Below are 26,658 nucleotides of genomic sequence, written 5' to 3' on the forward strand. Positions count from 1 at the left end.
ACTTCATCACGCCCCCGGTCGCCGTCAGGGTCCAGGATCCACAGGGCTTGCGGGAGAAGCTTCAGAGAACGATGGTGGAAGCTTTTGATGAAGTGTCCAAGCGCCCGTCGTGAACGTGCCACATGAATTTCCACCACCGCCCTTGGGATGCTCAGTTTTCTTCTCGTCTTCTTCTTGGACCAGCTTCACACCACTTTCCTACCATTTGTCAGTGAGCAGTCAGCAGATATACGTCAAAGGTGGAGTCATAGGACCTTCTGCCGGAGTAGCATCCGCCATGAGCGATTCAGATTCCAGACTGTGAAGCAAGCCGTCTGCCATCTTTGCATGCCACACACACGCAAAGAGAGCCCCTTCGGCTCTGCTCGTTAAAGGGACTGACCAACAGCCAATAGAAGCCAAAGAGGGCCGTTCAGCTGTGAAAATCCTTGCCCTCTGAGCAGCGAATGCATTGGCTTGGCGAGGGGGTGGTGCGGTGTGGTGCAGGAGGTTTGGAGGTGGTTGCATTTCCCAGACCTCCACCCCCGGCCCGCCAAGCGCTGAGCTGGCGGCTTGGAAGGCCAAAAGCATTCTAGAAGGATTCCAGAATCCTTCCCCAAGCAGGATAGCGTCAGCTTCAGGTGCCACTCCCCTGCTCACAACCGCGAGGGGGGGGGGGGGGGGGGTCCCACAGCGTCCCACCCCAAAGCAGGGGCTCCGAGATGGGCTGGCTGCCCATGCATTGACCATCGGCAACTCCACGAGCACAGTGTGTCCCTGGCGGCGTTATTCTTGGAAATCTCCAATTTCAAAAGACCATAACCAATCTCGCCGTTGCTTCCGGCACCGCTTCGATGTTTGTGAGCGAGGCCCCCTATCGAGGGACTTTCCTAAATGACTTGCAACTATGACCACCCTCCCCACATATGATATAAGGCAAGTTACCTGACCACACATCCAATCAGGCCAAGTTTGATTTTGAGCACTAGGCCAAACAGGGCGTTTGACAGGCACCGCAGCCCAGATTTTTGGAGTTCGAGCATGAAGTTTACCACACAAGCCATAGTTTCAAAATTAAAGGCACGACACCACCACATAAGTATGTAAAAAGTGGTATGAATCTAAACATTTTTTACTACTGGGAAAGCCAATTACACTTCCATGCGTTTCAATAGCTTGTGGTGCGGGTGAGTCCCAATTGATTGATTGATTGATTGTTAGTGTGTGCGCGCCCGAGTAATTTGTGTAGTCTGATTGGCTATTTAATTGATTGAATTGATCGCTGGGTGCAGGCAGGGTGGCCTGTGCGGCCAGTGGTGAGGTGGATGGTCTGAGTTGCAAGTCATCTAAGGAAGTCCCCATCGAGCTTTTCCCCTTCCTCCTGTTGGTGATCGCGATGAGGTGGCCGTCCCGAATTTCTGGATGCAGATCGTTGTCCTGGGTGACTGTTGCTCGGCTCGTCATGCCCTCTGATCCTTCCGGTTGGGTGCTCGATCAACAAAAAGCGTGCCTGACTGCAGCTCCCAACACTTCGGAGGAAGCCCCTGTTCGGATTCTGCCGTATCGTTGCTCGTGGGCCCTCTCCGTGTGTGTGCGGTGTAATGATCAAGCCCTTTACTGAATGGCCCGCTCTACGGTACCGGTAGATAAAGGTGACAAGATAATAAATGGCAAGTCGGCGCCGGCTGATTTCAGGGGACAAAGGAACCAGAATATCGAGGTTGCACGAAGCCTTTTCTTGTGTTGCCCACCACCGTGGGGCGATCGAAGGTTCTGAGGAAGCTTCTTCTTCTTTGCCGCTTTTGCTGTGGTTTCGCACTGATCGCCTTAGTATATCTGGTACCAGGGCCAACGTCAGAGGCCAGGGCTCTCAAGGCTGAGCGAGGTGGGATGCCGGGGTAGAAGAGCAGCATCATTGACGAGTCCGAGCGCCCACCATGGCACAAATTACAACACCATAGCATTCTAGCTGACACGGCCAGGTTGCGGGGAGCCGACAGGTTTGGCTCGAAGGCGGCCAGCTGAGGGAGTTGTGAGGGGGTGGAAGCGGTGGGCAGATGGTACCCTTTGGAGAGCGAGCAGCTTTCCCGTCCCTGAATCGTCACGGCGCCGCCGTTTTGCCTCTGGGTTGGGTGTTGGGTAGGGTGTTTTTGTCAGTCTAAATGAGGGACATCCATCTCATTTCCAACTGTGGGCTGTATTGGGGCATCTGTTTTCCATCGAGACAGGTTTAATCGTCAATCTCAAAGGCATCGAATAGAATGACGGGAATCATGACTGAAAGGGGCCAGTGCAGGTGATCATTTTGCGTTGAAGCTTCGAGGGCTAGCGTGGTACATGATGTTCTGGTGGCACAGGCTGGGACAGCCGAAGTACCCTGCACGACCGGGACAAAATAAGGCGATTGCTACGCGGGCCTGGCAGCAGCCCACAGCGAACCCACCAGGAGCCCACCCTTGTGCTGTTCACCGTTCGTTTCAACTCGCCCCTGCACACTTCTCCAGCCTGGAAGTCCCCAATCCACGCAAGGATCCTCACCTGCGTGCCGAGCCACGTTATTTTCTTTTTGCCATTATTTTTTGATCCTGAATCCTCACCCTCTCTCTCTCTCCCGCCGTCAGAACCTCTGTCACGGGATCTTGTTGATCTGATCTGTCTTTCCTCCTTCTGTTCCATTCTCTCTCCCTTCACAAAAGGAACATCTCCCACATCTCATCTCGTCACATCAGATACGTCTTCAAACAAGATTCTCTGCGATCCCACACCTGTCAAGCCACCTCACGGTACGTAACCAAGCAACCGCCCAACACACGGATCTCATAAACACCAGTGCTGAGGTGGAGGGGACGTGCTGCCACCAAACCGCACGACGCCTCAACCCACCGCCATTGTTTCCTCCTCTCGCCGGTGCTGGTGCTTCTGCTGGTGCTGGTGCTGGTGCTGGAGAGATGGGAGCATTGGTCTCTGGTCGCGCTCGGCTTTTCTCCCACTTTTTCTTCTCTTGAACTCGACATGTTCAAGATGGCGATCCCATCTCGAGCTCCCCCCGTTGTACAAAACACCTCATCTGTTGGATCATTTGGCTTTGCGTTACACTTCTTGTTGCGTTGTGATTTGAAGAAGCTGACAGCCGGTTGGCATACTGCAGGTCCGTTTGACGACGACTCCCTCCCTCCGACGACTTACTTTTTTGTCCCTACCGCGCCATTGACGACTTATTTGAAGGCTGCGGACAGGCATCCGGCAGCTCTTTGGCATAGCGAGGGGGTGAATTGTGACTGGTCATCGCAAATTCAGGCGAGATTCTGACATCAAGGTGCCAATACCTTGCTCCGTACCTTAGCTGGGTGATTCAGATCGGGACCCACTGGAGCAAGGAGCGATAGACGTGGAATTTCTTTCCAACCAGACCGCAGTCCGCACCGCAGCTCTTTCCACAACAGAAATTTCCGTCGCGGCCGGCTGTAGACCTTTTTTTTTTTTTGGTTTTTGTTTTCCCCTTCACACAACAAAAAACAAGAGCAGACCGGAATCCGAATCCTCCTGCCCGCGCCACATCCCATCCCATCGTCGTGGTGCAGTTACCAGACAGTGGCGCAAGTCGAGCAGTCGAGCAGCAGTCGAGCGACGTAATCCCAACCGACCCCAAAGTTTAAGTCACTACCGCGTTGTGGCCAAGGCGCGTTTGCAGTTCCTCTGCTCAGCAACAAAAGCCCACACTTGAACCGTGCACCTGAACCGTGCCTTCACCACCCTCGCAAGCGACATCAAGCGGCCATCACCAGCTGTCGGTGCCGCCATATATCGGGAATAAAGGCATCAAGATTCGTCTTTTTTGACGTGTCAGCCTCCGTCAGGCTCATCCTGAGGGATTCAACTGAGGTAAGAAAAATTCTGCACGAGCCGACCCCGCACGGTTTTTCCTCCAAAAATCCTTGTCCTCGCCGTTCCATCTCATGGCCTGCCGCCTACACCCGAACCTTTGTGCCCATCGTTTGATTCAACGTAACCTCTGTGGTCGCAGAGTAAATAAGAACCTACCCATGTCGTGGCTTGCCTATCGGAAATCGCGCGTTTGTCGCGACCTCGTCTTCTTTGATAGGCAGCCTGGTCACCTGTTTCGAGTCGCCTCACCGCCTCTAGTTCGTCGCGAGTTTTGCTGACCATTAAAGCTAGACTCTTGACCCTTGAACCCACAGGGCAAACATGTCACAATCTCCATCAGCCTCTGGTGCGATGGGAATTGGCAGTGTGCTGAACAATAAAGGTGCCGCCGCCGCCCAAGCTCTCCAACAAGCCGGAGCCATGCCTGTCGACCAGCAAGTCCAGCAGCAGCTTCAGCAGCAAGTTCAACAGGTCCAACAGGTCCAACAGCAAGTCCAGCAGCAGGCCCAACAGGTCCAGCAGGCTCAACAGCTTCAACAGGCCCAGCAACCGCTTCAACAAGTTCAGCAGCAGCAGCAACACCAACAAGGTCAGACCATTCCACAGCAGGTTCCCATGAACAGACCAAACTCGCCGCATGGTTCCGAGAATTCGGGATACACATATCCCTCCCCAACCGCGATCGGGGGCGCGCCATTGCCGCCCGCGAACATGGCCCCTGCGCCCATGGGCATTCCCATGCAACAAACCATGCAGCAGCCCATGCCACAGTCCATGATTCCTGTCATGCACCCCGGGTTCAAGACCGAACCTACTCCCGCTCCTCAGCAACCGCCCCCAAAGGCGTACCCCTGCCAGACGTGTGGGAAGGGCTTTGCCAGGCGGAGCGATCTTGCGCGCCATGGTGAGTAACAACCCATGTGAGTTGAGACGAGGCTTGCTTACTGACGATGTTTGAACAGAGCGCATCCACAGCGGAATCCGTCCCCACGTTTGCGATTACCCGGGATGTGGGAAACAGTTCATCCAGCGATCTGCCCTGACCGTCCACCAACGTGTGCATACCGGCGAGAAACCCCACCAGTGCGAGCGTTGCGGAAAGCCCTTCAGTGACAGCAGCTCTCTCGCGCGTCATCGTCGAATTCACTCGGGGAAGCGGCCATACAAGTGCCCTTATGTTGACTGCCAAAAGACCTTTACGCGCCGTACAACCTTGACCAGGCATCAGAACCACCACACCGGGACAGTGGAAGACTCGCAGCGGGCTCGCAACGAGGCTCTGGCGCAAGGCTCCAACACCGCCTTGGCCGCCGCTGCTATTAGGAACAAGCGCGGGGATAGCGAACAGGCGTCCAACCAGGAGTCGCCCATCACGACACCCTCTCCCGCTCAGCGTCCCATGTCCATGTCTCCCAACGAAGATCTCGCCAACATTAACAACATGCAGCAGTATCTGACCAACACCTCGCTCCCACCGCACATTCGTGGTGATGTCCACGGAGGAAGTCCCGTTTCTACTGCCTCCTCTGGTTACAATAACGGGATGCGTCCCACCTCGCACCCAAGCGGCGGGTATGCTCCCCCCCCGCCTTTGGAGCCCAGTCTCGATCAGTTTCAGCAAGGCCCCGGTAGCGCGAGTGGCAGCCCTCACATTGGCAGTGTCGGCTGGGCTTCCCCCGGTCCTGTTGGGTCCCCTACCGAGAGCCACGGCCAGGGTGCGTCGGTCTATCCGGACCCCGAACCATCGTATCAGAACACGGCTCAGATGGGCCAGATATACTATGCCAGCGCTGCGACACAGGGTCGTCGGCCCGGGAGCACGGAGCCAGGACAGCGGCCAAGTGAGATGTGGACGGGTCAGTAGGTCGAAGCCCACCACAATCCCACTCGACCGGATACCAGCTCGTCCGAGACCGCCTCCCCCGAGACTGCTTTTACCCCCTCCGCCTCGCTCTCGGAGCTCGATGCTTATTATGGGCATCCTGTCAAGGTGGAAACTGATGGGGACACCGGTGCGGGACTTGACCCGGCTCACTGGGACTATCAGTAACAGCCTGTTCTGAAGCGAGAGCTCAGGACTTTGGGCCTTGTGGATGACTACCAGACCGCTCGGCCCACCCTATCTCAACTCTACTGGCTCACGAGCCGTACCTAATAACTTGCCGACGTATATCTGGACTGGATTGGCAAAATCTTCTTATACGGGTGTGCATGCGTCACGGGAGGGCTGGGAGGCTTATTATATCTCTGTGTGTTTTTATAATAAAGACGGTCAGGACCGGCGTGAACTACTTTAATCATAGCGGGCGGGCTTTATTCAACTGCTCTTCTTTTCGGCTTGCTTTGGGGTGGTTGGCACTTTTTCTTTTCTCTCTCTCGGGGACCCATTAGGCAGGCCAGCAACAAACACAAGGTCGATCACGAATGCAACACAAAGTTTCTCTCTTTCTCCGTCGGTTTTTCTTCTTTCTTTTTTCTCTCTCGCTACTAGACTGGTATCACGAAATGGATTGGTTTGTCTTTTATTATTCTGTCAGTTTTATGGCGCTCAGTCATGTAGTTTTCTCCAGCGGAAAGGGGGAAAAGTCAAAATGGGGTGAGAAAGAAATGGTGTGTGTGTGTGTGGGTGGGTGGGTTTATTTATAGTGTGCAACGAACGCGGTAGCATGCGAATAAAATTGTGGGGTTTTGTTTTGAGGGTTGAATAGAGGTGTTTGATGATGTGCTGTGATGTGTGTTTATATGTGATTTTCCTGTGCCGTATTATCGGGCTCTTTTATGTGTCCAAAACATACTGCCTCGTGCTCGACCGGCAATGATATCGAAGCCTCTATCTCTCCCCTTTAGGTACTAATAAGCCAAACCCGAAACACCAAACCTCCCGTGTCCCATATACATGTGTATATATACATCTCGTCAAATCTACAATCTTCCCCCCCTTTTATGCTCGTCATACATGATCTAGTACGTCTCTGGCAAGTCGGAAAAGCTAGGAATCTTGCTCAAATCGCAGTTGAACTCCCTCTCGTAGGCCTTTTGGGGCAGGACACCGGCCGCCATGCCCTTTTTGTAGCTCCATTGTGCTCTGTTTTTACTGTCAGTCAGCATCACCACCCCCTTTTCGTCCGAGAGAGAGAAGAAAAAAAAACTTACGCGTCCTCCGTATCCCAAACCCAATAAAACCACCCCCACCCCTTTTCGAACGAATCCATCTGCGCCTCCGCAAACATTCTCAAAAACCTTTTGTACCCATCACTCCACCTCTCCGGACCCGCATTCGCCTCCTCACAGCTACACGTCCTGTCCAGCGCAGGACACCTCGGCCTCACGTCCTTCGGCCTCGTCCCCCCCGGCCCGAGTGTGCCAGTCCAGCGGTTCCCCCAACCGACGTTTGTCAAATGCTTCGCGCAGTCAGTATCCGCCTGGCTCCACTCGGCCACGAGCGTAGGTCCAAACCCCGTCGATCTATCCATGCTCTCCCTCGTCTGCCGTGCCCACCCCTCGCACGCAAACCGTATCTTCTGGGAGTGGTTGTACGCGATCTGTTCTTCGTTAAAAATGACATATTGATGCACATCCAGTGCCGCGTTGGGGAGGGACTGAAGTTCGCCCTGCCAGTTCCCCAGCCCTCTGAACCCGTCCCCAAAGACGAGAATGACGTCCTCGGGGATGCCGTTTTTTCGGATCGTGGAACTGGCTTGGGCTGTCCACTCTAGCACGGCGGGAACGCTGAGCTCTGTCATCTTTGGCTCGTTGGCGAGGCCGTAGTGGGAGATTACATTGCGGTAGCGAGGCTGGGAGAAAAATCGACTGAGCCGGTCGTGGAATTCGAGGGATCGCCTCGCGTTGAGGTCGCCTTCTGTTCCGTTTAGCCAGTTGATTGCCCCCAACCGACCGGAGTGATTCCACCCGTTCTGCGACCCTGGTAGCCCGTGCGGGTCGAGGTTCACGCGCAGGCCGTACTTGCGGCAGTATTCGATCGCGCGGAGGAGATACCGCCAGCTGGTCCGGAAGAGGTAGGGGTCGCCTTCGTAAGTCTGGACTGCCCAGTAGGAAAAGGGGATGCGGACGTGGTCGAGCCCTGCGGCGGCGATGTCGCGGAAGGTGGACTCTGTCACGAAACTGGCGTAGTGGGCTTCCAGCACGGAAGCGCAGCGGGAGGCGAGGTAGGAGCAGAGGGTGTACTCGTCTACGATGCCGAAGCGGGAGTCATAGTCAAAAAGGCTGGGGGTGATGAACGGCTCGAGTGACAGCCAGCCGCCTACGTTGACGCCTCGGGCGGGGCGTTTGGTGTAGTCGCCCCAGGGTTTGTTTAGCGGGGGGACCTTGTCGTTTGCGCGGGCGGAGTCGTCCCAGGAGGTGAACAGCCCCATGAGGGGGAGGTCGCCGACGGTTTCGGCTGTGTAGGTTAGGTTGAAGTCGTCGGTGGAGGCCCAGAGGAAGGGGTTGAGGTAGGAGGGGGCGTCTTTGGGGATGCTGTCGGGGGATATAGACCCCAGGTTACTCTTCCCACCGCCTCCTCCTCCTCCGCTGCCGTCGTCACGTTTGTTTTCGTCTTTGCCCGAGTTGGGGACCACCACCGCGGCAACGATGATGATGATGATCAAGAGGACGGTGCAAACTCCAATCAGCCACCAGAGCTTCTTCTTCTGCTTGTACCACGGCCGGGGCTTCCCTCTCCAAAGCTCAGATTCTGTTTCCTGGGGTTTCGCGCGGAGCATGCTGTCTTCACTGCTGACACCAAAGTTCATCCCCATAAACCCGCCGCCGCGGAGGCCAGAGCGGTGCGGTTTGCGGCTCTGGACATTTTCGATACCCTCTTCCAGCTGAGCCCCGCTGACGACTCGCCTCCCGCCTTTGGTGGTGCGGTCCCGCTCGTATCGTTCGCCGGAGGGTCCCGCTACGGTGATCACCTTGGGAGCCAGCCCCCCTCCTCCCCCATCAACCTTTTCGTACCCCTTCCGCCCCCTCCTCCTTTCCCGTTCAGGCGGCTCACCGCTCTCATAGCCTCCCTGCCTAACACTCTCATAACCAGCAGCTCTGCTCCTTTCCCTCGTCCTCGCTGCTCGCCTGGCAGCCCTCCTTGCCTCTCGCTCAGCATCCTCGCTGTCTTCCGGCGGCGCAAATCTTCCTTTCCCTCTCGACCTCTCCCACTCCAACGCCAAATCCCTCGCGTCTCTAATTTCCGGTTCTGGTGCCGGGGTGCGTGATGACCTCCTCCTCTGCTCCGGCTGCCGCGAAGTAGGTCGCGATCGCGACTTTGCCTTGTCTTTCGCATTGGCTTTATTCAACTGCGCCAATGCCGCTGCTGATAGTCCCTGGGAGGAAGATGGCGCATCGGATTCATTTTCTCCTCCTGCCCCACGTGGCGTGCTGGTGGGTCGTCTACTTTGACTCCTGCGCTTGCGACGACGTTCCTCCCTTTCGGCGTCAGTTTCGCGATCTCGATCTCCATCTCGGTCGTGTTTGGCGGAGGAGCGGTTGCGGTGGTGTCCGTGGTGGGTGCTCCTGCGACGTTCCCCGCGGGCTTCGCGGTCGGTGGAGGGATCGCGGGGCATTTTGCTGTGGTGGTGCTGGTGGTTAGGCGGTCAAGAAAATGACATTCCGGCACAGTGTGTACAGATTCAATTGGCGATGTTGGAATACAAACGAGACAAAAAGTAAACACATTATTTTTTTTTTTTTTTTTCGCGCGCTGAAATGTGAAATCAGTTTCATGCCCAGGAGCCCAGCATCCAAAAAACCTGGCATCAGGATCCCACTGCGACTGGATGCGACGCTTGTGTGCGCTCCTCCCCAGCCCACATCCAAGGCGCAGCCCAGCCCGGCCCAGCCCAGCTTCCTAAACGCTAATTGTTGTAAGAATGGCTTGATAGTTGGCTGGGTAACCTTATCCTTGCTTGTCTACACAAAAGGGATTGGTTGAGTGAGGCTCCGCCTGGGCGCCAATGCTACGTCATTGGTTTACTTCTGAGAGATTGGATCGCGTGTGAGCTCGATCGAATTGGGGGTCTTCCACCCCGATGGGAATCCAACTTCAGCGCGTCAATTGCCTCCAACCGGAGCTTTTTTGATAATCGGTCCAAATGATGATGCTCCAGTACCTGAGCGTGGGCCCTTGGGAAAACGGGCTAGCGTGCTGTCGAACACCCTCCAGTGCCTACCGGTACCTAAAGTGCCCTGCAGCGTGTGACGTCCGTGCGGCAGCTCCCCCCCCAAAAGGCGGGGACCCCGCGAAAAGGACAGGCCTGGTGGGCTGGGCGGTGGCAGCCAAAGCCGCCGCAAGCCGACACGCCCGTCATCCCTTCCACCTCCTCCTCCTCATGACCTCCTGTTTTACACAGATGGCTCTGTTGATTTGCATCTGTTCTCTCACAATGTGACTGAGCTTATTCCCAACATAGTCCTCTCCATCTGTTTGTGTGTCTTTTTTGTTGATAAACTCGCCTAACCAACCATGAGGGGCCCATCCGCCTTATCGCTATCGCGGGCACTTACACGCCGCCCTCATCATCTTCATCATCATCATCATCGCGCGCTATTCACCACCCGCGGACAACGACAACAACAACTAGCCGCTCTCTTGACCTCTTCTCCTCTGAACACACCAAAAAGAACCTACTCAACCCATCCCCCAAACGCCAAACTCAACCTTCCCACCGATTACTCCACCACCCCCCTCCTCTGCCACACCACCACCACAGCCCTCACCAACCCCGAGCTCCCCCCCGAAACCCGCAACGGCACCACCAAGCGCATGAACCTCTTCCAAGCCGTCAACGACGCCCTCGCCACCGCCCTCGCAGAAGACGAATCAGTCCTCATCTTTGGCGAGGACGTCGCCTTTGGGGGTGTCTTCCGCTGCACCGGCAAGCTCGCCGAGACGTACGGCGCAGACCGCGTGTTCAACACCCCCTTGACAGAACAAGGAATCATGGGTTTCGCCATCGGGGCCGCGGCCGAGGGGATGAGGCCCGTGGCCGAGATTCAGTTTGCCGATTACGTCTACCCTGCTTTTGACCAGCTTGTCAACGAGGCGGCCAAGTACCGGTATCGCGACGGGGCGTGCGGGAGGAGCGCGGGGGGGTTGACGGTACGAATGCCTTGCGGAGGTGTGGGACATGGGGCGTTGTATCATTCCCAGAGTCCGGAAAGTTTGTTTACGCATATTCCTGGGTTGAGGGTGGTTATGCCGCGGTCGCCGTTGCAGGCAAAGGGGTTGTTGCTTGCGGCGATACGGAGCAATGATCCGGTTGTTTTTATGGAGCCAAAGATTTTGTACCGGGCGGCGGTGGAGCAGGTGCCTGCGGGGAGTTATGAGCTGCCGCTGTCGAAGGCGGAGGTGTTGAAGAAGGGGGATGATGTGACGGTTGTGAGTTATGGGCAGCCGTTGTACAAGTGCATGGCTGCGTTGGAGCAGGCGGAGAGGGATCTTGGGGTGGGGGTGGAGTTGATTGATTTGAGGACGATCTACCCTTGGGATAAGGAGACGGTGCTCAAGAGCGTGAGGAAGACGGGACGGTGCGTGGTGGTGCACGAGGCGATGGTGAATGCGGGTGTGGGAGCCGAGGTGGCGGCGGTGATTCAGGAGGATGCCGAGACGTTTGTGAGGTTGGAGGCGCCGGTTGTGAGGGTGGCTGGGTGGAGTATTCATACGCCGTTGTCGTACGAGCAGTTTAATGCTCCGGATGTTGCTAGTAAGTTGACTCTGACGAAGTTGAAAGAGGGAAGCTGACATTGTTACCTAGGGATATATGACAATATCAAGAAGGTGCTGGGGTTCTGAGGTGGATATTGAGTCTGGAGGGTGAAGCATAGGGAGCAAGCGTGGCGTTGGGCGTGTGGCCATTGAAAGGCCGTGATGTGTATATATATCTGTGGTAGGTAGATCTAGAGGTCTTTGGTTAGTGACATACGACGACGAAGGAAAACCATGAAATAAAGTTTGGATATCAAAAGCATGGAGGGTCATCTCAAATGGAGCCTGCCACTTGTCTGGCGGCAGGCAACATCCCTGGTCTTGGCGGCCGGCGCATTTTCCACAGCGTGCCCCGCATCTTTGGGGTTTCATCAAACTGCCAGCCAGCAGTGCCAGCTTGCTTGCCCAGGGGCCCGCCGACTGACGACGACTTGCTTGCTTTCCATCATTTCGACTGCAGTAAAGCATTTGACGACGATTCTCGCCTGCAAGAGCTTCGTCTTTGGCCAAGCTTCGATTGGCGATTCACAGACACAGCCATGTCCTCCAACACGGCTATCATCTCCTCCTTTGTGGAGGGAGCTCCGCCAGGAGAGGTGAGTACCTCGATGCCCAACCCGCCACGTCAGCTGTATTCCGTTGCTAACGATTGTGTTGGATACATGTAGCTCGCGAATGTTATCGAAGGCATGTCTTTTCTTCTGCACTCCTCTCTTGCTACAACCGGTCCCCGAACTCCCGATTCTACCGAAACGAGCGACACCTTCTGCCCTTGATCTACACCCATGTTGGTCCAGAACGACTCGACTAACTGTGCGAGTAGACATCAAAGCTATTACCGGTCCAGACCCCAACCTCATCAAGAACCTCTCTCCTGCGTTCCAAAAGTACAACGAAGAGCAGTTCATCACCGCGAAGCTCCCGGGTGGAAGCAGCCAGGTGATCATCAGCGAGTTTAGCGCGCTGGGGGAGGGGAGGTACTTTGATTCGGAGAGCCAGAGCTCGTTTGAGTTTGATCACTCGACGGGCAAGGCGGCGAATGTGCAGAGTCATGTTCTGGAGGGGGAGCAAGCCTCGTTGGTGTGAGTACTCCTGGGTTGGAGAGGGGAGGGGATGGGTGCTGATGTGTGGTGATGATTAGGAAATCAACCCTCAGCACTGTGGGCACCTACGTCAAGGAGCACTACCCCAACGCTGCGTACGGGGCTTACCCGATCGAGAACGACACCAAGGTCGCGGTGGTGATTGTGGCTAATAAGTATAGTCCTCATAACTTTTGGTATGGCCCTCTCAGCCCCCCAATCCCCTTACGGCACGGCATGCTAACAGAAGGAATAGGAATGGCCGCTGGCGCTCGTTTTACATTTATGATCCCTCGTCAAACTCCTTGGAGGGATCCATCAAGGTTGATGTGCACTATTATGAGGATGGAAACGTGAGGCTGCTGACGGACAAGAAGGTGAATGCTTCTGTGTCTGCCGGCCGGGCTGCGGATGGGATCGCGAGGGAGATTTCCACGGCGGAGAAGAAGTACCAGGAGGATCTGAACAGGAGTTTTACGCAGCTGAGTGAGGGGGCGTTTAAGGCGCTGAGGAGGCAGTTGCCGGTGACGAGGCAGAAGATTGAGTGGGACAAGGTGGCCAGTTATAGATTGGGGCAGGATATTGGGGGGGGTTCTGTGAGGAGATAGGGGTGTTGTTGATATGAGCGAGCGTGGTGCCTACAAGTGTCTAGAGCAATAATGTATGTCTCTTTGAAAGAGAACACATGTCGATATTCACATGAATGAGGGAAAGAGGAGGGGTCAAGATCAGACGGTTATCAAGGTGCATGTCCCCTCCCGAATGAGAAGGCCGGTAGGTGAGAGGGGGGTGGGGTTGTTGAAGGGAGCTCCCGCCCACTCTGCCCCGACATGATGCCCGATAAGCCCCGACTCAAGGCCGTTTCACTCGCAGATTTTCGGATAACGGTGACCGCCAGGCATGCTCGCATCCAGATGCCGCAGCAGCTCGTGCATATTTATTATATGACCGATTGATCAGTTGCGGTTTTCAACAACCTGGGAGACTGGCCAAGTTTGCAGTGAAGAGCCCAGTTTTCGGCCCCAATTTTCCTTACTCGGGGTTTCGTGGATATCGTTGTTCCGAATCGAACGAGCCCGGGGTCCGGCGAATCAGAGGAGGCGTTGCATAATTTTGACCTCTTCCGATTGGCTGCTGAGGTATCTGAGGGGCTGTCAAGCGCAAATCTGTTTATGGTTCCCCCGTCCAGGGTTTCTGGGGAGCTGCCTGTTGTTGAAGCAAGGCCCAGTGGCACAGTGCCGTCTGTCGTGTCCGGTCTTGTTGAGAAACGTGGGAGATTTCTCCATAGCCGGAGCCGAGACTTTGGGACTTTTTCTTTCCCTTCTTCTTCTTCTTCTTCAACCCCCCCCTTTTTCCACCACACAAACACCGTCTCCGGACTACTGCCAGCCTCTATTGCTTTGCGTACTTGAGCCTCTCGTTTGTAAGTTTGCAACTGCCCCGGGGTCAATTGCACTTTCCCTGTGTTGCGCGACCGATTACCCCAAAGTGTGGCGCTTATCGGTGTATCTTTTGCTGACCGAAAGCTGTTCTTTTTTTTGGTACTTTTTGATAGAACACATCCACCACCGACAAATCAACCCAACCCACGCACGATCAGTCAAAATGGCCCTCCAGGAGCTCACTTACCAGGATGTTGCTGAGCACAACACCAAGAAGGACCTCTATGTTGTGATCCACGATAAGATCTACGACATCACCAAGTTCGTTGATGAGCACCCGTAAGTTTTGACCCAAAGAGTAGATCGCGTCTTATCGAGATCGGACTCCGCTCTCCCCGCATGGACAGATGCAGGTTCCGCAAACAAGCACAGAATGGCTGACAATGGATGATATATAGTGGTGGCGAGGAGGTCCTTCTCGATGTTGCCGGTCAGGATTCCACCGAGGCTTTCGAGGATGTTGGTCACAGTGACGAGGCCCGCGAGGCTCTTGAGCCCCTTCTTGTCGGCACCCTGAAGCGCAACGTGAGTTTATACCCCTGTGCTCTTGTATCGGCGTGATAACCCGAACTGGATTGCTCACGCGATTTTTCTACAGCCCGGCGACCCCAAGCCCAAGACTCCCCTCCCCGGTGCCGTCTCTCCTGCCGCCAACAACTCCAGCGCCGGTCTCGGCGTCGGTCTCTACGCCGTCGTCCTTCTCGGCGGTCTCGTTGCTTTCGGTGCCTACCAGTACCTCCAGCAACAACAGAACCAGCAGGCTTAAGCAACCACGGCCACGGAAAAAAATGGTTCAACACTGGGGGCGTTTTTTTTTTTTGTTTTTTTTTTGTTTTTTTTGCTGGGTTTGACATGACAAGACACGAGACGGGAAAAGAATGGGGAGGTACAGGCAAGGAGTTTCAGGGTCAGGGTCTGGGATCCTTCCTTTGTGCCATTTGGGAGCGGGTGGGATGGGGGTCCACACCGCTTTCCAGCCGCTGCCCAACACACAAGAGGTCGAGATGCGATCCACATCCTGAAAGGGTGATGGTGGTGGTGGTGGTGGGGGGAGGAGCGTGGCATTGCATATCTTTGCAATAACACTCTGCTTTTTTCCCAGACCGGGATTCGATTCAACACGTACACAGGACACAAAACGAAATGTGAATGCGTTGGCGGGTTTCGTGGACGATGAATGATATACCGGGGTGTGTGATGTGTTATTATCTTTTCTATATTGCAAGCGAGAGGGGGTCAACAAGCAGGCAAGCAAGCTATCTCTTTGGTGGTCTGGAGGCATTGCAATGCTGGCTGGAATTGGGCACATAGTTTAATAGACTGGTAATTTTGAATCTTTTGTTTCGTCTGATGTGTTGAGGCGTTGTTGGTTGAAACCCGTATATCGAGGCTGGGTTCGATAAGCGACGGTGGAATTTCACTCTGAAGTTTGACACATCTTGGCCTTTTGTTTTTTGCTTTTTGTTTTTGGATACATCTTGCAATCTAGGAGAGCTGTTTGAAGCAACAAGAGCATCGTTGTACTTGGAGTGAATATAATAGATAACCAGGAAATAAATTGTGGCCTGCTTCGTTCTGCCGGTTGGCTGTCTCCCTCCAGCTAGCAACCCCAAAGCGCCCGCCTGCCTGGCTCTCAGCCTCAATTCACTTTCAGCGCGGCCGCACCAAAAGTTTCCGCTTTACAACCCCGGTCGCCTCTTTTCAGCGCCGCAACCTCCGTCATTCTTTTTCGACCTCTTCTTCCTGCGACAAACTTAACCTTTGCAAAACCTCGACAACAAACCCCATCGCCACTCTCACAAATCAACCCACCAAACCGAACCCCCTCCCCGAGATAATTGCACAACAGCAGATCAATCACCATGTCGCGCCTCGACCGCGAAGCCGACGCCTTTCGCGCCTCCATGGCCGCGGCAGCCTCCAAGCTCACGGGCACTACTGGCACCTCAGCCATGTCCTCGGCCGTCAAGCGCAACCTCGCACCCCCCTCGCCATCCCCCTCTGTCGGATCAACCACCTCGGCGGCGGTGGGCACACCCTCCCGCCGCGACCGCGAGCTCCCCGGCGCGAACATTGTGTACTCGCAACCCGCCGTCACGGGAACAGGCGACAGCGTCATCTCCCAAATGGCCTACGCGGTCACCTGGCTTAGGGGCAAGGACGAGCCGCAGACCTACCACGACGTCCTCTCGTACCTCAGCGCCACGGGCCGGTCAGATTCAGAGCAGGAGTTTTTTGTGGAACAGATGCGTCGCCATCCGCAGATTCAATGGATCCCGGACCCGAATCTGAGCGAGCAGACGTGGAAGACGGGGACGTATATCCACCGGCCCACCATCCCCAACGTGAGGAACAAGACGCAGTTGATTGCGTACCTGCAAAAGAAAACCGATGCGTCTGGGGTGAGCGTCAAGGACTTGAAGGACGGCTGGCCGGATTGCGAGCCGGCGATTACGGAGCTCGAGAGGGAGCATAAGGTGCTGGTGATTAGAGCCAAGAAGGACGGGGCGGCGAGGATGGTTTGGCTGGACGATCCGAGTTTGTTTCACGAGGTGGAGCCGGATCTGGTGAGGGCGTGGAGCAGGGTTGAGCTGCCGGCGCTGGATGTCATTGCGCAGAAGCTGATACAGGCGGGGCAGAAGCCGGCGAGTGAGGATCCGAGGTTGAAGGCGGAGAAGATGCCGAAGGTGGAGAAGAAGAAGAAGAGGGCGGCGAGGAAGGGGACCAAGAGCACGAATACGCATATGGAGCATTTGTTGAAGGATTATAGTCACATGAAGAGGTAGATGGGGGTTCTGGGTAGGCTGGGAAGATGTGTGTGTGTGTGGGGGGGGGGGTGGGGAGGGCGAAAAGAGGTGGACTGGGGAAAGGGGGTATATCAAGCATTGGGATGGCGTTTTGTGGATTTGGGGCTTGGTTTTTGGGAGGCATGATTAGACTTTTTTTCAGGAGGGGGGGTTATAACTTTCAGAATGGGGCACATACTGGATGGGGGGACGGGACGACAAGACGGGGAGATGAACGACAATGGGGACGAAAAATTGATATGAGAAGGGAGGAGGATGGGGGATGGAACATTGCATTAAGCGTTTGGCGTTGGGGGGGCTCTTGATATATATTTTACGACAGACAAAAAAAAGTCTACAGTGTTTTTTTTTTATCAGGTGAGATACTGTTTTGGAGGTTGGGGGAGCCGTTGCTATTATCAAGGGCGGATTTGGCAGAGGGCAGGATAGCGATAATAACCAAATGAGGCTTTATGCCAAAATCATGGTTTCTTGGTGGTATTAGTGCTCGTAAGTCCAGCTTCAATGGCGGGACTCCCATGTCGAATCAAAGCTAGCTGTCTTGCTTGGGGAGAGCGGGCAACACAAGTTATGTCTTGTCTTCAAGACAAGTTGTAAGAACAAGGGTTAATCACTCGTCGTCATTTGGGAGGTGTTTATGTAACGCCTCTCGACTCGAATTGTGTATTTGTCGTGATCAGTAATCATGATGTTGGGAGCCCGCCTTGCCGACCTAGAAAGTGGAGACGGATTGATGGGTAGCGGCAGGTTTTTTCTGTCTTTGTTTCTGCTGCGTATAGCAGTTACGAGAAAACCCTTACGGCTTTGGACAGAGAGAAGGTATGGGGCGAGAGTGAGGTGGCGCGTGGTTGCCGAGGTCGGGCAGTGGGTGAAGGTAGGTAGCGTAGGGCTGGGAGTGGAAGGGGGCTATGGACCCGGACCCCCTTGATGCAAGTGGTGTGCGTCTCCTGGTATTTGATTAAGGTGGTGGACGGGAGGTGGTGGGCACGTGGGAGGTCTCGGGGGTGTTTGTTCTTGTTTTCTTTTCATTCTTTCTTGATTTGATTGATTTGAGTTTTCATCGTCTTTCGTCTTCATCACCAACCAGACAGTAGGGCCACTTGCCCGCTGTTCTCGTCTCGACATGACCAGCTACAGCACGGGATACGGGGTCACTAGTAACAAACAGACAAGAAAGACGGAAAGAAAAGTGGCTGGTTGCTGCCTTGCCGGTCAACGCAACGACGAAGCAGCTCACTCCATCAGAGCGAGGCCCAACGTATCTACCAGAGGCCAAGCCTCAAGAGACAACCCGAGATAGACAACCCACTCACTCACTCTATTCTACCAACACCGTCTCCAATTTTGAGCCCCAACCATCATGCCCCCCTCCCCAACCACAACCACGACAACCCCCCAACCCTTCCACTTCAAAATCGACATCTACACCGACACAGTCTGCCCCTTCTCCCACCTCGGCTTCCTCTCCCTCACCACCGCCGTCTCCTCCTTCTCCCCCCCGACCCCGGTGACCTTCTCCCTAACCTACCACCCCTACATCCTCTACCCCAACTCCCGCCCCTCCTCCCGCAAACTCGGCGCCGCACTCACATACATTTACTCCTCCCACACCCGCACAACCTCCATCCTCACCCACCTCGACAATCTGGCCAGCACCTACAACATCAAATTCAACTGGGAGGGGATGACCGGCAACAGCAGGGACTCGCACCGGCTGATCCTTTTGGCACAATCCCGCTTTCAAGCATCCCCCTCCCAGCAAAACCTCCGACGCTTCATGTCGCGCCTCTACCAAGCCAGCTTCCAACGCGGCCGCGACATCTCCTCCAGACAAACCCTCGCCGAACTAGGGGTGGAGGCAGGATTGTTCGGGACGGTAGACAAAGGGTTGGAATGGTTGGACTCGGGGGCTCTAGGGGAGGAGGTCGACAAAGAATGCGAAAAAGCCAAGCGAGAAATAGGCGTCAGAGCGGTACCAAGCTATGTCGTCAACGAACAGTACGTAGTGGGGGGGATGCAAGACCCGGTCGTGTGGCTGTCTTTGTTTGACAAGATCATGCGACAGCCCACATCACAGCTGCAGGGTGGTGGTGAACAAAAGGGGGGGCAGCTTGGGAGGAGGGAGGAGCACGGGGGAAATTGTAGGGTTGTTGCTGTCGAAAATGACACATAGGGGGGGAGCAAACAGGGGGGGAGGTGACACTTGGGAGAAAATAAAATAAAGAGAGAGAGAGAGAGAGAGAGAGACTGTTACAGTGTTGGTTATGATGGTCTTGCATCAACAGAACAGCACAGATAATGGGGTTGAGGTAGACCCCGACATGCTGTGGCTAATGCTCAAAGAGGATGGACTTACCTACGCAGCCTCTTGGACAAGAGTCAGAGGCTGTTGAAAAAGGGGTGGGGGGTGTATTCAACTCTCCCAAACACTCACGCACTCATTTCCATCACAGCAGGTATACCAAACTTTCCCAATACATCATCTTCAAACTATTGACCTGATCATACATCATTAAACCTCAAAACCAACGCACGATGCGAGACAAATCAGTAACATCAAAACCCCCAAACAAATCAACAATAAATAGATGAGATTCTCCCAGTCAAGAACCCCAGATAGTAAAAAACTAAATAAGCGCCATTCCCTATTCCACCCATATCTGGCCAAAGAAATAAAACATCAAATAAACGACGTGCCCCTTTTTTTCACATTCAGATGGCCCCGTCTGGTGTGGTATATCTTGTAAAAACTCCTTGCCTTAAAACCCTCATTGATATTCCCTTTCCTTCCCCTATAAACCTTCCTCCCAATTTCCCGTCTTTCCTCCTCTTGATTAGGTGCATTCGCTAAACCTGTGGTTCCGAACCGCCCCGGCCTCTCTGGGCCAACAGCCGCCTGCTTTTTATCTGCCGGGTGGTGATTGGTGTTGTACAGCTGTGGTATACATCGACGTCTAACAATGCCGAATCAAATCTTGGTGCTGCCCGTCGCCTCCTTCACAGCCGCCTCGAGATCAGCCTGCCCGGCCCTGTCTTTGCAAGGTAGATACTTGTTCATGACCTGCTCAAAATCCTCCTTAGCCACGACAGCGCCGCCGCCGGAGCACTTGGCCTTCTTCTGAAGGTCCGAGCACAAGCCATCCAGATCAAAGTCGCCGTTTTGCACCTTGGGACACGTTTGCAGTTTCTCCCTGTTTTGCCTGTCAGTTACCCCCGTCACTGAAGCAGGAGTTGCATGTAACTCACCATATACTGGTGCAGGTCAGTAGCTGTCCATTGGGCGTAACTTGATCGGCTTCTTTGGCGGCATCGATTTGGGCGAGGAGGTCGGGCTTTGGCGCTGGTACTTCGGTGGTTAGTGGCAGGTTGTATGGGGTGATGAAGTCGGCATCAAGGGCGTCGTTGAAGAAACTGTCATCGAAGCCATTAGACAGGATGTTCTCCTGTGGCTCGCGATAGTCCCCAAACAACTGAGGCTCAAACTGAAAGTCTGTCTGGGGCAGCCAGTTGAAGTCATTTGCATCACCGAAATGACCAAAGTCTGCAAGCTTGTCAGCATTATCGAACCGAAAACCGCGATATTGCACTGCAATTCTCACCCTGTGATGAGCCGTTCACGTTGAAACCAGACTGCTCCTCCCCGATGGTGGCCAGCGTGTCCACGGGTTTGAAGCCCATGGGCGACTGCGTAAACGGTTCGGGTGATGTCCCGCACGACGAGTTCGGCCCACCCATGTTGGAATTTGATGAGGCTGACGGCGAGCTTGTCGTTGTCGGGCCGTTCAAGTTGAACTGCGAGTCCAGATTGTGCGAGTTCAGGCCGAGGGGGCTGTATGTGCTCGAGTGATCAGGGCTGAAGCCGCTATTCGACTTGTCCAACGGGCTCCGTGTATCTGAATTGTTCCGCTTCGGCGGTATTGATGCTGCGGTCGATGTGGAGGACTTCTTGGTGTCATTGGTAACATTGGGCCCAGGCAGGGTGCCGAACTTGGGAAACTCGAATTGAAAGTTGACATCGTTCATGTTTTGAAGGAAAGGAGCGCCGAATAGCTTCGTGGGTCCTTGGTAACTTGGGCGACCGTTTGAGAGAGCTGACAGACGCTTTTTATATTCGTTCAACTCAACCGTCATCTTGTCGACCTGCGCGCGGAGAGCCTGCTTCTCCTTGTTGTGGGTTTCAGAGGCCTTCTCCAACTCCTCGACCTTGGTTTCCAACTCTTTCAGATGCTTTTCCTTGCGCTCTCTGAAAGCCCGTTGGGCAGCGCGGTTCTGGGCCTTGCGCTTCTGTTGCGAAACGGTCAGAATCCAACGTGGTTCGCTCAGGGGTTGTATTTACTTACTGAGCTTGGTTCTGTCGTCAATGGCTTTCTTCCCGGCTTCTTGGCAACCCTATCCTCACTCTCTCGCCTCTTGGCTCCACGGGCTTCATCCTCTTCATCGTCTGGATGGCTGCGCTTGTCGGGAGACTCTGTGTCGTCGGGAGATTCGGACTTGCCTCCATCTGAAGTACCGGGCAGGTCGGGAATCATCTTGGGCTGATTGCCGTCATTGAAGGAGAAGTCGAGAGTTGAATCGGCCCCGGCGAAATCGTAGTCGTAATCGAAGTCGGGGCTGCCTTGGAAGCTACCGAAGTTTTCCTGAAGCGGAGACCCATTGAACTGGAGAGGAGACACGGTCATGGCCGAATTCACCGGAGTGTTTCCTTTGCGGTTGGAATTGAGGGCGGCATACAACAGGTTCTGCTGTTGCGGCGTGAGGATGAGGTCCTGAACGGGATTGCGTGTCGACGTCATTGTGTCTGCTTGACTCGCGTGACGTTTTGGACAACTAATTGAAGAAAATTAAGACTTGGGCCTTTCCCTCGAGAAGTTCAGATTAGACAGGGCCCAATGTCAAATGCGATTGCTGTCGGAGACGTAGGTGGCGGGAGCAGTGATGATTGGGCTGCTTATCTCCGCCCACACCCAACGGCGGACAGCGGGGTATCTGACGTTGAAGACAAAGACGAGCGCAGGGACAGCGCAGAGTGTCTCTCCACTAGTCTAAAGGCTGGTTCAGATTGATGAATCACTGAACCCTTGGTGACAGACGGCGTAAAAGATGGAGATGGGGTGTCTGGGACAGGTCGGGGCCACGACGAGGAGAGACCATAGAGTTCGCCTCCCGGGATTGGGGGAAGAGGTTTAGGCGCAGGCCACTCGAGTGCGACGCAGGGCTCGCAGCAGCAGGGCAGTGGAAAACGGGTCGGGAATCGGAGTCGGCGGAACTCGAATGCTTGCCTCGCCGTGTTCTTCTGGATGCCTGGACTGGAATTGGATGGACAGCTGGCAGCAGTATCTCGGTATGTATGGTATGGTATGTACGAGTACGTAAGGACTTTCTACGGATGGGAGAAACGAGAAAAAGGACGAAGAGTCAGACCGATGGGCGAAACTGGGAGCAAGACTACAGGTCGAGGGGGCCCTTGGTCTGGTGAGCTCCATCAATTTGTCAGCCGTCAATGGAAGATGTTGGACGGAAGCTGGTCCGAGCGAGCGCGAACCGACAGGGGTCCTTCGGCGTGCGGTCTTCTTCAACAGCGGCCCAGGGTCGGCCATGATTGCCCCACCTTGTTGACCCTGAACGGGTTGTGGGTGGTCAGCCCAGCCCCTCTATCTTGGGGACCCTACTGCGGTAGACCCGTGCAGACAACGGACAATAGACAAGAGATCAGCAAGCACACGCCATTTTTGCATTTTGGGTGATGGGATTCTAGATGCCATAGATTTACCTCTGGCCGTTTAATATCCGGTTCTGTTGGTAGCGACGAGCATGTTACAAGGTGCTGAGTCAAGCCAACAGCGCTGTCTCATAGGACCGAGGGGTATGTGGGCATAGAGGACTGCCTGCGCCTTTCAAGCGACACGGGTGACTATTCGATAAAAGGGGAAGTGGAACTGATTGTTTCTGAATCATTATCTCCAGGCAGCTGTTCTCACCGCATGACCTGGTTCCTACAGTAGAAAGCCTCGGAGATAATATTCATGACCGAGGCATAAGTCCTTGTGCAATATGTCGATATGCCGCGAGCTACCATGAAGCATCTCATCTGGGGTATGTTTCCGATATCAAGTGTCAGTTGTACATCCATCGACCTAATAGTCCCACTTCACTGCAGGAATATATACATCTCCGCTCTCTAGTGTAAAGGTCTGGATGGCCTGGACGCATGCGTGGCGATGACAGTGTAGTGGAGGGCCCGTGCAGCTTGTCCCCCGTTTTAGGCGCAAGCAGCGGAGCCCCGCGCGCAGTTTGTGCCCGCTCCATCCGCTCACGGCAGTGGGATTGGCGACATCATGCCATCAGCCTTGTGTAACGCCAGGTGACGACAGAGCAATCACTTGCCGGCCAGCCATATCCAAGACCAACCACCTCTAGCAAAAGTGACCACTTGGTAGCATATCAGATCCAGTAATCTCAACGATAACCCCCACGTACAGTCCCTCATGGACATCGCATACGACCACATCCTCGAGTCCAACTTCGAGGACAAGAGCGAGTCCCAGAACAGACAGAACCAGCCCGCCGCTCCACAGGCGAGCTTGAACGAGGATCTCCAGGATGCTTACCGCGCCTTTTCCAACAGTCCTTGGGGCGCTAGGATTGGAGGTTTCTTTGGTAGCGTGGTGAAGCAGGTGTGTGTTTCTCTCTCTCGGGTGGTCAACCTCGGCATAGCTCGACTGACGGTGTTTGTTCCCAGGGTGAGACTATCTATCATGAAGCCCAGCAAGAGCTCTCCGCCGTAAGCCAAGATGCGACCCGCGGCTTCACCGACCTGCGCCAGACTATCATCAACCGCACCCGATCGCTCTCCTTGAACACCTCACCACCAGCCGACGCCGGTTCCTCCTCTCAGGACACGGGCGACCAGACCACCCCCACCCGCGCCAAAGCCCTCTCATCAGAAGAAGCCCTCGCCGAATCCGAATCCGTACTCACCCGTCTCAAAGAAGAAGCCGCCAAACGCCTAAAGGATCTCCAGAAAGCCGAAGACGCCGCCGACGAAGCTCTCCTCAGGTTCGGTTCCAACCTCCGCGACTTCTTCCGCGACGCCATCCAAATCGCACCACCCACCAACGATCAGGGAGACAACCAGGGCAACACCGTTTTGTTCGAGAGCAAGGATGCCGCTGGGAAGAGGGTGATCCACACCTCGCGGTTCGATGCGCAGCTTCACGTCATCCACACCACCACGGACAACTTCATCAAGGATGGCACTGGCGCCGAGTATGAGACCTGGGCCAAGGAGTTTGATGTCGATAAGAAGACGGAGGACATCGCTGCTGATCTCGCCAAGTACCCCGAGTTGAGAACGACAATGGAGAAGCTGGTTCCCGACACGGTTCCCTATGCGGATTTCTGGAAGAGGTACTACTTCCTCAGACACGGTATTGAGACTGCTGAGGCCAGGCGTAGGGACTTGCTCAAGGGTAAGATTATGAGCCCACCTGTCCACTTGGAAACTTGTACCTATGCTAACATGACCCAGCTGCCTCGGCTGAAGAGGAAGTTGGCTGGGACGAGGACTCTTCCGAAGAAGAAGAAGAGGAGGAGGATTCCAGCGAGGAGGAGTCCAGTGATGAGGAGGAGTCGGCCCCCGCCAAACCCGCCATTGCCAAACCTGTGCCTACTGCTGAGGCCAAGCGCCCTGGTTCTTCAAACTCTGCCTCCACGATTAACCCTACTACCACTGCTGCCAAGCCGGCAGAGCCTCGCAAGTCTGACGACAGGAAATCGATGGCGGATAGTGACACCAGCTACGATGTTGTCGGCGCCGCGTCTGGTGTACCCAGTCAGGCGCCCAACAGTCCCAAGGACGCGAAGAAGCTCGATGACAGTGATGGCAGTGATGAGGAGGATTGGGAGTAGGAAGCCAGATTGGGAGTCAGCATTTGAGAGATGTCACAGCAGGAAACATGGATGGACGGCGTTTGATTTGTTGAATAACTTTTGGGTTTATCGCTTTGCTAGTCGGCGGAGTTTATAATGGGTATTTTCACTCTGCAACATCAAGGGGCCAGAATATTTTGTTGCCTGTCCGGAAATTCTGTTATAGTTTCTTCAACGTTTGGAAGCTCTCTTTTCCATAGCAACCCCCTTGGAGCAGACCTTCACAGAGGTTCTTAACTGGGTATCTCGCTTTTTATTTCACCCCTCCCTCTTTGGGCACCCCCCCCCCCCCCCTTTTTTTTTTTTTTTCCCCTTCCACCCCATTACCATTACCTCTTCTTCCTCGTGACAGTCTGAAACCCATCCTCATCCACCTCGGGCTCCTGCTTTTCCCTTCTTGGAGCCTGCACCAACGCAGGCGCATCCTCCATATCCTCATCCTCCTCCTCATCATCATCCGTATCCCACTCCCCTTCTTCCTCTTGGTCCTCCCCCTTTGCAAAAACCACTTTACTCCCCTTCTTTTCGGTGTACCGCCTCCCCAGCTGCTCCACCTCGTCAAACTTGCCCTTTAGACAGTCCTTCCTGATCCTGATGATGCTCTCGGCTACCTCGAAGGCGGAGTCGTCGTCGACGTTGACTTCGAACTCGTCGAGCATGACGTTGAGGAGGAATTCTTCAATGTATTCGGCGTCTGGTTCTTCTGAGGGGGCAGAGCGGGAGGTGGAGGTGGAGGTAGTAAGGGGGGGGAAGAGCTCGGAGACGGCGCCGGCGAACCAGTCGCGTTTGTCGGAGGAGTCGGGGCCGCCCCAGTGGTTTTGCACGGCGAGGGTGAGGGCTGGCCAGAGGTTGAGGAGGAGGGAGATGCCGCGCTCGAAGGTGGTTTGGGTTTGCGCTGGGGGGGAGTTAGCATCTGGTACGCAAAGGAGGGGGGACGGTAAGTACCTGGTGATGGGGCCTCCATTTTAGGTAATTTTGATGTGAAGAAAGAATGTGCGACTCTGGGAAGAAGCGGGGAGAAGTTGATATGACGGGAATTAGCGGCGGTGGTGGTGGTGATGGTGGTGGTGATAGTTGTATGCTGGTTCATGGAGGGGTTCCCTCTAGGATTTTTTTTCTTTGGAGCGCCCAAGTTTACTTGCGCACTGCTGCGGGTTGCCCCGCCAGTTTTCTCAGTTTGCGACAGCACCTTGATGGATCTGTTCTGGGTTAGGGTTGGGTGTGGCTGATCTTGTGCCACCGGACTTGTACTTGGATTCAGGTTTAGCCCGTGGTTGAGACGGGTTTAAAGATCTTGATTGCGCCGGCCATGTAATATATTATCCCGAATCTCTGTTCACTGTCATTATCCCGAATTCCTTCAATTTGCTGCCATGACAGCTCGGCTGAGAGTCGAAGATACCAAGACGCAATGACGGCATCGGTTAACAGTGCGACGACAGGGGCTCGCATTTGTTCTGGCCGTTTCCAGCGTCCATCAATCAAGAGCTCCGTGGTGCACCGTGGACTGCCGTGACTCCCTCGTCCCTCGTTGCGTATCTGTCCGACGCCTATTTAAACGTCTCTTCCTCACCACAATAATCCGGGAGACCTGATATCACCTCACCACCTCACCACCACAAAATGTCCCAACAACCAACACTCCTAATCGGCTCAACAGGCCTAGTAGGCTCCCACATCCTCTCCACCCTCCTCTCCTCCTCCGTCCCCGTCACCACAATCTCCCGCAAAAACCCAAAAACCCCCGGCCCAACCCTCACCCCCATCATGGAATCCAACACCGACTTCTGGACCTCCTTCTTTTCCTCACTCGCCCCCCCGCCCCAATACAGTCA

The 26,658-nt window shown here is 54.8% G+C and overlaps 10 protein-coding genes across 10 annotated transcripts; 7 read left to right on the forward strand and 3 right to left on the reverse strand.

The window, feature by feature from the left end:
- Positions 1-4,185: 4,185 nt before the first annotated feature.
- Positions 4,186-5,728, forward strand: PODANS_4_8860 (uncharacterized protein; the record flags this gene model as incomplete). The annotated part of the gene is made up of 2 exons (XM_001905903.1): positions 4,186-4,768; positions 4,827-5,728. 2 exons carry the CDS (start codon positions 4,186-4,188, stop codon positions 5,726-5,728), a joined length of 1,485 nt encoding a protein of 494 aa, XP_001905938.1.
- A 1,097-nt stretch (positions 5,729-6,825) lies between these two features.
- On the reverse strand, positions 6,826-9,422 carry PODANS_4_8850 (uncharacterized protein; the record flags this gene model as incomplete). Its single annotated transcript, XM_001905904.1, has 2 exons — positions 6,826-6,958; positions 7,018-9,422. 2 exons carry the CDS (start codon positions 9,420-9,422, stop codon positions 6,826-6,828), a joined length of 2,538 nt encoding a protein of 845 aa, XP_001905939.1.
- An 899-nt stretch (positions 9,423-10,321) lies between these two features.
- PODANS_4_8840 (uncharacterized protein) lies at positions 10,322-11,650 on the forward strand (the record flags this gene model as incomplete). Its single annotated transcript, XM_001905905.1, has 2 exons — positions 10,322-11,561; positions 11,613-11,650. 2 exons carry the CDS (start codon positions 10,322-10,324, stop codon positions 11,648-11,650), a joined length of 1,278 nt encoding a protein of 425 aa, XP_001905940.1.
- A 174-nt stretch (positions 11,651-11,824) lies between these two features.
- Positions 11,825-13,253, forward strand: PODANS_4_8830 (uncharacterized protein; the record flags this gene model as incomplete). The annotated part of the gene is made up of 5 exons (XM_001905906.1): positions 11,825-12,159; positions 12,232-12,254; positions 12,387-12,645; positions 12,705-12,842; positions 12,902-13,253. The coding sequence occupies 5 exons, from the start codon at positions 11,825-11,827 to the stop codon at positions 13,251-13,253; spliced, it is 1,107 nt and encodes a 368-aa protein (XP_001905941.1).
- A 997-nt stretch (positions 13,254-14,250) lies between these two features.
- Positions 14,251-14,853, forward strand: PODANS_4_8820 (uncharacterized protein; the record flags this gene model as incomplete). The annotated part of the gene is made up of 3 exons (XM_001905907.1): positions 14,251-14,366; positions 14,486-14,612; positions 14,686-14,853. The coding sequence occupies 3 exons, from the start codon at positions 14,251-14,253 to the stop codon at positions 14,851-14,853; spliced, it is 411 nt and encodes a 136-aa protein (XP_001905942.1).
- A 1,096-nt stretch (positions 14,854-15,949) lies between these two features.
- Positions 15,950-16,873, forward strand: PODANS_4_8810 (uncharacterized protein; the record flags this gene model as incomplete). Its single annotated transcript, XM_001905908.1, has 1 exon — positions 15,950-16,873. The coding sequence occupies one exon, from the start codon at positions 15,950-15,952 to the stop codon at positions 16,871-16,873; it is 924 nt and encodes a 307-aa protein (XP_001905943.1).
- A 1,381-nt stretch (positions 16,874-18,254) lies between these two features.
- On the forward strand, positions 18,255-19,067 carry PODANS_4_8800 (uncharacterized protein; the record flags this gene model as incomplete). The annotated part of the gene is made up of 1 exon (XM_001905909.1): positions 18,255-19,067. One exon carries the CDS (start codon positions 18,255-18,257, stop codon positions 19,065-19,067), a length of 813 nt encoding a protein of 270 aa, XP_001905944.1.
- A 795-nt stretch (positions 19,068-19,862) lies between these two features.
- Positions 19,863-21,687, reverse strand: PODANS_4_8790 (uncharacterized protein; the record flags this gene model as incomplete). The annotated part of the gene is made up of 4 exons (XM_001905910.1): positions 19,863-20,085; positions 20,141-20,435; positions 20,494-21,178; positions 21,235-21,687. 4 exons carry the CDS (start codon positions 21,685-21,687, stop codon positions 19,863-19,865), a joined length of 1,656 nt encoding a protein of 551 aa, XP_001905945.1.
- A 1,692-nt stretch (positions 21,688-23,379) lies between these two features.
- Positions 23,380-24,802, forward strand: PODANS_4_8780 (uncharacterized protein; the record flags this gene model as incomplete). The annotated part of the gene is made up of 3 exons (XM_001905911.1): positions 23,380-23,568; positions 23,634-24,363; positions 24,423-24,802. The coding sequence occupies 3 exons, from the start codon at positions 23,380-23,382 to the stop codon at positions 24,800-24,802; spliced, it is 1,299 nt and encodes a 432-aa protein (XP_001905946.1).
- Positions 24,803-25,152: 350 nt separating this feature from the next.
- Positions 25,153-25,779, reverse strand: PODANS_4_8770 (uncharacterized protein; the record flags this gene model as incomplete). Its single annotated transcript, XM_001905912.1, has 1 exon — positions 25,153-25,779. A coding segment is annotated over one exon (627 nt), but the record flags the coding sequence as incomplete, so codon positions are not given.
- Between the last annotated feature and the right edge of the window lie 879 nt (positions 25,780-26,658).

This window comes from Podospora anserina, chromosome 4 (assembly GCF_000226545.1).
Source record: "Podospora anserina S mat+ genomic DNA chromosome 4, supercontig 4".
Lineage (NCBI taxonomy): Eukaryota > Fungi > Ascomycota > Sordariomycetes > Sordariales > Podosporaceae > Podospora > Podospora anserina.